This window comes from Nansenia antarctica (genome assembly GCF_963989245.1).
Source record: "Nansenia antarctica genome assembly, chromosome: 2".
Taxonomy (NCBI): Eukaryota; Metazoa; Chordata; class Actinopteri; order Argentiniformes; family Microstomatidae; genus Nansenia; species Nansenia antarctica.
The window spans coordinates 59,438,329-59,448,156 of NC_137675.1; the positions used below are offsets into that span (position 1 = coordinate 59,438,329).

Here is a 9,828-nt window from a genome sequence, read left to right on the forward strand (position 1 = left end):
GTGTGTGTGTGTGTCTGTATCTATCCATCCATCCATCCATCCCTCCATCTATTCATTTCATAGACTCTTTTATTACTCTTTTATATAAATATTCAAATAAATCATATATATATAAAAGTCTAATGTCCCAATATAGACCAAATAAATATATGACTGTAGGCTACTATACTATCATAAAGGGTATACTTCAAAAGGTAGGCTATAAGTCCATTAACAAACTGAAACCACTCAGCGGTTGCAGTGGAAAAGGTAATATAAACTGACATCAATAGTCTAGCTGCTCCTCTCCTCTGGAACAGCAACAGGCAGTTTGATTCAAGTTACGACAAGACCAAAGCCCATCAGGGAGAGAGTGCCGCCTAGTGGTAATACTACACAATGAGTCTTCATAACCTACAAATGTACGCTGTCGTACTGTAGATGGCACTAGTTGATACGATCAGAAGTTAATCTTTCTCTCTAGATTGATAGACTGTATGAGCTGCTCTGGTTATTTAGGCTCTGGCTCTAAAGATCCTCAGAGGTCACATTGATAATCATAGTGAATGCCTGTGATGACACAAGCTGTCAAGAAGTAGTGGCAGTAAATGTCCCCCCACCAACCCTCTGTATCTCTCTCACTAGCCTTTTACAGTCTAAAACTCCAGCAGATCAGTATAGCAAACTAAATAATAACTTGGCTTCACATACCTATGTCACTAGACGAGTAACAGAAGGAAGGTTTTCACTCCTTAAAGCTAATACCAATGTTCTTAGACGCACAGTGATACAGAGCCATGAAGTCATGGAACCTACTACCAACAGAAATGATAAACCTGACAAGTAAACATATGTTCAAAAAGCAGATAAGGAAACACCTGGGTACAGCAAACTTGTGACACTAGATGGTGACGCACCGTAGATGGAAATGTGTAGTCCTCTCTAACATGGTTATAATTTGTTATATTTTTATGTAACTAGAGATTTAAGTGTTTTATATTATGCCAAATGTAAAATTGTATAATGTATGATATATTTTATTGTTTGATATTTGGAATTTAAAGTATGTTTTATATGTTAAATGTTACTTGTAATGTATGTTTTAAATGTGGACTACAACTAGATATATAAGTGTTTTATGTTATGCCAAATGTAAAATTGTATGATGTATGATATATTTTAATGTTTGATATTTGTAATTTAAGTATGTTTTATATGTTAAATGTTATTTGTAATGTGAACCCCACTAAAAGTAGCTCATGCCTATGGGTATAGCTAATGGGGATCCTTCCAATAAATAAACTAAATAAACTACTTCCTGCCATGTGGCTCCCATGTGGTAAACTTCCTCTTCCCCTAACTGTGATAATGCTCTAGAAGTTCTCTCAGGTGGAAATAAGACATATCACATCACATAATATATCAATCAATCATAACATGTGTGCCGCCATGCACACAGCCGCACGCACGCACGCACGCACGCACGCACGCACGCACGCACGCACGCACGCACGCACGCACGCACGCACGCACGCACGCACGCACGCACACACACACACACACACACACACACACACACACACACACACACACACACACACACACACACACACACACACACACACACACACACACACACACACACACACATACACACATACACATACACAAGGGGGTGACCTCTGCAAGGAGAGACAAATTGACTTCTGATTGAGAGAGTTATTAGAGGAAGTTATTAGCTTCTTCACATGACGTTGTTAGTTTGTTTATGGGATTAGAAATGTGGTCATGCAAAAGTGAACACACACGCACAGTCAAACTATTCAAGGCTGTAAAATGATGAGACACTGTAGTTATGGTTGAATTAGATTGTCTTGAGCCTAAGGTCTACTGCTGATCTAAATGTGGACAACAGTCTTTCAACAAATGTGAAATGTAGTCAGGAAAGGCGTTGACATGGCCAAGATCTCCTCTCACCTCTAAACCTGATCCAGTTCTCCACCCAGTACCTCATGGAAAAAGGCTGAGAATTGGAAGGCAGCTACAGTATGACTCTAGGGCAGTGTGACTATGTGTCATCTAACCAACTGAGGCACCAGTCAGTAACATCCCACAGGCCAGAGCCACGCCACAGACCGGGGGATGAGAAACACTGCTCCAGGCCCAGGGGCGCTGGAGATCTGAGAAGAGGTGAGTCACATGATTTGATTAATGGTCGTAACAGGAAATGAACACAACAGAATCCAATGTAATCCAAAATAAAATACATTTATTTCAGCCCATGTAAAAAAAAGTATACATAGCTTATAAATTACACTGGAAATATATACAGATTGCCACTTTCTATATATCAATTTCTATGTACATTAAGTACAATATATTTTACAATATAAATATACAACTAATGTACCTTTATAAACAAATATATCATATTCATATGCACATACATTCAGTCCTTAAAGCGATAGTTCCCCCTCAATTCTAAATCAATTGTGGCAATATTTCTCATTGATTCTTCCAAATGGTTCTTAATGTGATGTGAAATATACTCTCTCACACACACACACACACACACACACACACACACACTTTTGTAGTATAAAGACTTGTGACATGTTTTGATTTGGGGGTGACTTGTACCTTTAAATAAGTCGCTGAGATGTATAACATGTAACATGATGTATAACATGTTTCCTTCCTTTGGATTTATTTTGGTTGGAATCAGTGTCTCGTAAAGTTCCTTTTTTCAGATTCTGTTCCGTATTTAAGCACCCAGAGGGCAAAGCTACAGCTACATGTTCTCCACGTGTAGGTAGAAGTTGGAAGCACTGCTCTATGGTCAGTTTCATCTCTAGACTCCTAATAAAGAAGCTTATGATTGGTCAGTTTAATCTCTAAGCTCCTAATAAAGAAGGTTATGGTTGGTCAGTTTCATCTCTAAGCTCCTAATAAAGAAGGTTATGGTTGGGGTGAGGAAATCCTGACCGTCCAGTAGGCCAGAGCAGCAATGCAACCTCTTCCTATAATTTCTCTAATTGTGTGTGTGTGTGTGTGTGTGTGTGTGTGTGTGTTTGAGTGCGTGTCTGTGTATTTGTATTGTGTTTTTGGCGTTCAGCACATCACAATGCAGCAATGTGTCATTTCGACTTTCAAACGCCAAGCCTGTATGCCAGTTCCCATCACATGGATAAAAACTCTGTTCTCAGAGACTCTTGTCTGATTGCAGCTGTTACCAGATGGCAAAATGGCCCTTTTATCTAGAACTCCCCAAATGCAAGTCCAGACCTGCCCTGAGGACAGACATGAGACACACAGCACGAAGAAACAGGCCGCTTCATCTAAGAATAACTAACAACAGTCACAGCCCCGAATCACACACAGAAACACACACACAATGAAAACACACACACACACACACACACGGACGGACGGACAGACGGACACACACACACACACACACACACCAAAAGCACACACTCAGAGGAACACAAATAAGAAGACAAACACAACAGAAACGGGGCAGATTTGTCAGACAGCTGAGTGGAGTGGAAGATCAATGAAGTGCTTTTGTGTGTGTGTGTGTGTGTGTGTGTGTGCATGTATGTGTGCCTCACTAGAGCAGACACAGCGAAGATGGGTGGTGAATGACCCCAGTGTCTCTATGGCAACAGGCAGCAGAGGTGCGTCCCAGAGGAGGGGTGTGCGTCTGTGCATGCCTGTGTGTGTGTGTGTATGGATGTGTGTGCGTATGGATGTGTGTGACGCAGAGTGACGCGGAACAGCCAAGGACCACGCAGACGGACTGCCGGTGAAACGTAAGGTAAAACGTATGAATTGGTCTGTGGCATCAGACACACTACGTAAACACTATGGGCCGGTTTCAGAGACAAGGCTTAAGCCTAGTCCTGGACTAAATCACACTTTCAATGTAAAATCTCCATTGAAGATGTTTTTTAGTCTAGGATTAGGCTTAAGCCTTGTCTGTGAAACCGGCCCATGTATGTAACGTAATATGTACGTAACACACATGACGCAAGCATCTGTTAAAGGTGCGATCCATAATATGTGCATTAGGAAAATAGTCCTACATCATGGGCCAGTTTCACAGACAAGGCTTAAGCCTAATCCTAGACTAAAAAGCATCTTCAATAGAGATTCTACATTGAAAGTGTGATTTAGCCCAGGACTAGCCTTAAGCCGTGTCTGTGAAACCGGCCCCATGTCTCTGAAACCACTAAGCTCACTAACGTATGTATCAATCATGTTCATAAAGGGCTAAATGATATTTGTTAAAAATACGAATGAGCAGCAAGGTGTCTAACGGAGTGCACTTTAATATTGAGCATGTATATGAACCTGTGTGTTAGATGTTAATGTTAGATGTGATATGTTGGCACTATTACTGATGTCCTTATATAATGGCAACGGGTTACCATCTCATTTTACTTAATGTAGCTCTGTATACAGTTCACCTCACCCCAAAGGCACAGTGGACCTACTGTTTTAGCTACACCAGCCAAAGATAAACCTAATCACTTAACCCTAGTAAAAGCAAATCAGCTCCTATGTCTTTAGGCTTAACTCGACTTATAAAGACACCATACAGTACATAAACCAACATACATACAGTGATATACAGTAACTTCGGAATTTAAAATTAGACTTCATTGGGGGAAATACCCCAAATGGGTGTGTACCATTTCCTTTCCACAAGAATAATTGGCCCAAAATGACCACTTTCCTCATTATCTCTACGTTTGAAGAAGGAATGTGCCATGCGATTAGCTTAGCCTGTTCCCTGCCCAGATAACATAAAGTAGTAGAAAATGGCGGTATAAATGCAAAACCAACAGTGTTGCTGGTGGGTGTCAGTCAGACTCCAGGTGTTGGCAGTGGCCGTGGCCTGCTCTCCCCAGGCCCAGGCTGCTCCTCTGGGGTCGGCCCAGCCGGATCAGCCGGTGCAGGTGGGTCCAGGCGTAGGCCAACCGGCCCGACACCAGGTCCAGAGAAGCTGCTGGAATATCCGCCCAAAGGTTTCCCCATGCACCCCCTGAACCTACCCCAGCCTCCTTCACCAGTTTGGGCAGCACCACAGAGTCGGGCAGCAGGGTGGTGGAAGGTCTTTCCCCACACAGGAAGAGGTGGCCCAGGGCCCGACTCTGGAGACTCTCCCTGAGGCTCCGTAATAGATCCTCTACTCTGGCCACCAGGTGGCGCTCGTCCCAGGCCTCGGTAGGAGTGCTGAGAAGCAGGTGTAGCCAGGCGGTTTTTAGAGCGTAGGAGGAGAGCACTAACCTCCACAGCGCCCCCGTGTGGCTGTCTAGAGCTTGACCACCCAGGTCACGAATGGCTTTGACCAGCTGGAGGCACTTCAGGTGACAGGAGCCCTGAGGGGTACGCCCCCGCAGCCATCCCAGCAGCTTTTGCTCTTGGCGGGGAAAGTAAAGCGTCCACAGGTCCTGGTTGTGACCTTTGACCTTTGATGCCGCGTCTGAGGGTGTGGCGGTTTCCGTGGGAACCAGATAGAGGCCGTCGCCAAGGGGGAGGGCGGGGAGAAGACGTATCGCCATGGAGATGTGGCAGCAGACGTAGTCGGAGTGTGGCGTGAGGCGCAGTTGAACACGGTCGTCGTTGAGCGTCAGGCTCAGCGTGGCACGCTGGTCGTAAGGGTAGCGCACAGCTGCTAGGCAACGCTGGACGGCTGGGTAGAACCAGCGGAGGACGGACTCTGGGGTAAGTCTGTAGGCTCCTCCCCCTACTGTCCCCAATGATGACCTCTCAGGTGATGATCCCTGAGGGTGTAACCGTAGGAACGACTCTGTGAAGGTCCGGTGTTTGCGGACCCACTCATCACGACGGGGGGTCTCCAGGCTGCACCGAGGCACGCCCCCAAATTGGACAGCCTTCTCCTCCTCCTTCATGTCCTCTTTTTCCTCCTCTTTCCCCTCCTCCTTTGGCTCTCTGTTCTCCTTACCCTTCTCCTCCCTCTTGTCATCCTCCTTCCTGTCCTCTTTGCCTTTACTGCTTCTCTCCGTCTTCCCCTTTCCCCTCAAGTTTTCCCTCCTGGCCTTCCCCTTCCCCTTCACCCCGCCCTCCGCCTCCCCTGTTGCCTTCCCCTTCCCTTTCACTCCCCCCTCCGCCTCCCCCGTTGCCTTCCCCTTCCCCTTCACTCCCCCCTCTGCCTCCCCCGTTGCCTTCCCCTTCCCCTTCACTCCCCCCTCTGCCTCCCCCGTTGCCTTTCCCTTCCCCTTCACTCCCCCCTCCGCCTCCCCCGTTGCCGTCCCCTTCACCTCCCCCTCCACCTCCCCCTCCGCCTCCCCTGTTGCGTTCCTCTCCCCCTCCCCCCTCCTCTTCCCCTTTGCGTCCTGCCTCTCTACCCCCGCACTGACTCTCGGTTCCAGTCTCAGACCCCTGGGCACCCTCAACGGTACCAGGATGTCGAAGCAGTCTGGAGAGCCCACTTTGTGCTCCTCGTACGAGCTGCCCACCTGAAATGAGAGGAAGAAAGATTACACTGAAAGTTGATAAAGTCAGAAAGAGACCAAGATGAACTCATGGGAGCCACATTATTAAATTGTTCCATTCATTACTTGTCACTGAGAGGAGGTCCATTGGGACCTTCCAGTGGTAATACACATCCACTGGGTTATAAAGGACACTTATCGCCACTTAGAGTCAAATGGAACTCCATGTGATGAAATGATTGGACACACCTGTCTCGTCCATCCGCCTCATCTCAAAAGTCTTTCCACAACTCCTCGCATCCTCTATCCTTGCTTTCTTGTCAAAACCTATTGTAGGAGAATCTAATGTTTCTCCCCTAGAAAGGAGAAGAAATGTAAACATAAAAAGTGTCCCCTCCCTTTCCAAAGTGTTTTGAAATAGAGGCGAGGAAAGAGGATGAGAGGAATCAAGGAGACATTGATCCATAGATGCCTACCTGCAGGAAGTCTCCACGGAACGCCAAAGAGGATTCTGGGGGCACATCGGCACGCCCTGCTCTCACCAGATCCCCGATCAACTTGGCTACGTTTGCTTTGCTGTGGCCCACCACGTGGGGCGAGAGACGCACCCAGCGATCATAGTAGTCGTCCAGGAGCTCCCGGCGTGACAAGCCTGATTTCTGAGTCACATCAGCGGCCTCTGGAGTCCCTCTCCCAGCCCCCCCTGGATGAGTGGAGCAGTACCTATTGAAAGGGATGACAATGGTGAGACATTATATTTACATAGCACGTTTCCAGATACCCAAGGACATTTTAAACAATAAAGGCACAATACTAAGGTTGCACAAGGGGCATTTACCTTTCCCTTCACATTCAAGTTACTCATCGGGCACACCTAGACAGGGAGACACACTAAGTCCCACTAAGTGTGTGTTTATGTCCAACAGCAGCCCCACCACTTTGATACAAAACTGAGGGATGGGGCTGCAGAAACGTAACCCCTCTCAATTGTGTAAATAGAGCGTAGGATGCAAGGACTGATTAGTCCATAAGACAGAAATGACTAACATATTTTAAGCTCTTCATTGTTGAAAGTACACAAACTGCATTTCTAAGGACAAAAGGACAAGTCCTAACTTGAGATGTTCGCACCTAGCCTACTTGTAAACTCAACTTATCACAACTCAAGTTTGGATAACTGTGTGACATTCGCATTATATTTGTATAGATGTATCATACACAAGGGATGAAGATGATGATGAGGGATCTCTGAAACAACTAAGCTCACTAAGGTATTTATCAATCATATCAATAAAGGCGTAAATTACATTGTGTTGAAATTATGAATGAGCAGCAAGGAATCTTACGGAGTGCACTTTTAATATTGTGCATATATGAACCTGTGTGTTAGATGTTAACATTCGCATTAGCATTATATGTTCATAGACGTATCATACACAAGTGATGAAGATGAGGATGAGGTACCTGATAAAGAGGTAGCACAGTACGAAGGCCAGGATGAGTTTGAAGAGGGAGAAGAAGACCGAGGGCCCCTGGTCGGAGCACCCATCTGTCCCAGCCTCATTCCCAGGATCCAGTCCTGGTTCTGGGCTTAATCTGTGGGCCATGTGGTGCAGTACAACCAGCCCCGTCAACACACAAGTGAAGAGAGGCCAGAAGACCCTGAGGTTGAGAGTGTACACACTCATCCTTCTCCTCTTTCACCCCTTCCCCCTGTCTCCGTATGTGTCCTTCTTCTCGCCTCCCCCCCCTCTACTTTTCTCAGTTCCTCTCTCACTCCTTGGTTTGTTCATATACCTCCAGGCCTTGGTGATGTAGTGTAGATATGGCAGAGTTGAGTTCAGGCAGGATAAGGAAAGGCTAACCCATACTGACACAAACACAACTTCAGACACTGCAGATACACACACACACAGCCCTCCAGTTCCTCAGGATCCAGCCAAACTCCACGTCTTCTATCTTTCTCTTGCTCCCTCCTTCTTTCCTCTCTTGCTCCAACTCTTCCTCTTTTTTTCCTCCTCTGTCTATATATTCTCTATTTCTTTTTCATTCTTTGTCCTCTACAAGAGAATCACCAAGTTTTCCCTTTCTTTTTTCAGCTCTATATGTAGAGAAGTGTTGCAGGTCTGCAGTAGGTTTCCTCTGAGAAGCTGTCACACTCCCTTGTTCCCTTCTCCTCCTCAGTAAATGATGAGGTGATGTTTGTCTCTCTTTGTGAAGTTCCTCCTCAGTTAAAGCTGCCTTGAGCTCAGGGTGTGATCTGTCCTCTCGCTCACTCAGAAAGTTTGAAAATCCCCCCTCTCTCGCTCTCGCTCTTGGTCTCTTGTTCTTTCCCTCTCTCTTTCCTGTTCTCTCTCTCACTAACCACGCTTGTAGCAGAGAGTGCGGGTTTTTCTGCCAGTGAGCTCAGAGGAAATGCCAAACTCTTGAGAGAGGAATTTCAGTTTTTAAAAAAAAGAGGAGAGAGAGAGGGAGTGTGTGTGTGTGTGTGTGTGTGTGTGTGAGAGAGTGAGAGAGTAGGCACCCACACACACATACTCCTCCCACCTCCTCTCCTCTTAAAGAAACAGACGTCAACGTCACTCTTAGAGAAGATACTGTATGAAAGCTTGCAGCACAAAAAGACAATTACTGCATGAAATTATTCTATTCAATCTAAACCTAAAATGCAAGCTGAGAGCAACTGAATAGATGGCAAACAATGTAACGTTTAAAAGGAAATTGAAGCAAACTGTTATATCTCTCGTTTTAAATAATTAAATTATCTACCTCTCCATTTTTTCCATCAATGGTAAAGAACTAAAGAGATAGTTCACTTTAAAAATCTTATTTTGGTGATCAAAAACATTATACATTTATTTATTTATAGCAAGCTCTAATTCATATTAGAGTGAGTGAATATCCCTTTAACAGCATACACATTGTATACTGGTCTGAGACAGCAGTTAAAGAGGGTGGAGACAGGAGTATAAATAATAATAATGCTCTTATAAACCTCTCCCTCACAAGTACCCTGTGAGAGGTCCGCAATAAGGTCCATTGTTTCTGTTGACCTCAGCTTGACCATTGAACTCCATCAGCAGTACACCACCGACCTCTGTAATGACCCCTGAATTGTCATAGATATTGATTATGGTGGAGGATATTGATCTCTGAAAATAGTTCAGGTAAAGATGTCTCTCGTGTCTGTGTTGTATCATTCCAACCATTCAATGTAAAATAGCCCCCTCAACAAAACGGTCTTCGGGTTCAATGATAGACTTCAAACACGGGTTACTGTGTCCTCAGGAGAATAGATTAATTACAGAATTGCCGCATAGATGGTACAAGGCACATTCTCTCTCTCATTGCAGCTCGCAACAACCTCCAACCCAACAACAAGATC

General features: G+C 45.3%; 1 protein-coding gene across 1 annotated transcript; it reads right to left on the reverse strand.

The window, feature by feature from the left end:
* Positions 1 to 4,847: 4,847 nt before the first annotated feature.
* On the reverse strand, positions 4,848 to 8,134 carry itpripl2 (ITPRIP like 2; the record flags this gene model as incomplete). The annotated part of the gene is made up of 4 exons (XM_080523208.1): positions 7,908 to 8,134; positions 6,920 to 7,166; positions 6,216 to 6,467; positions 4,848 to 5,894 (listed from the first exon to the last, which is right to left on the reverse strand). The coding sequence occupies exons 1-4, from the start codon at positions 8,129 to 8,131 to the stop codon at positions 4,848 to 4,850; spliced, it is 1,770 nt and encodes a 589-aa protein (XP_080379334.1). The 5' UTR covers positions 8,132 to 8,134.
* Positions 8,135 to 9,828: the final 1,694 nt, after the last annotated feature.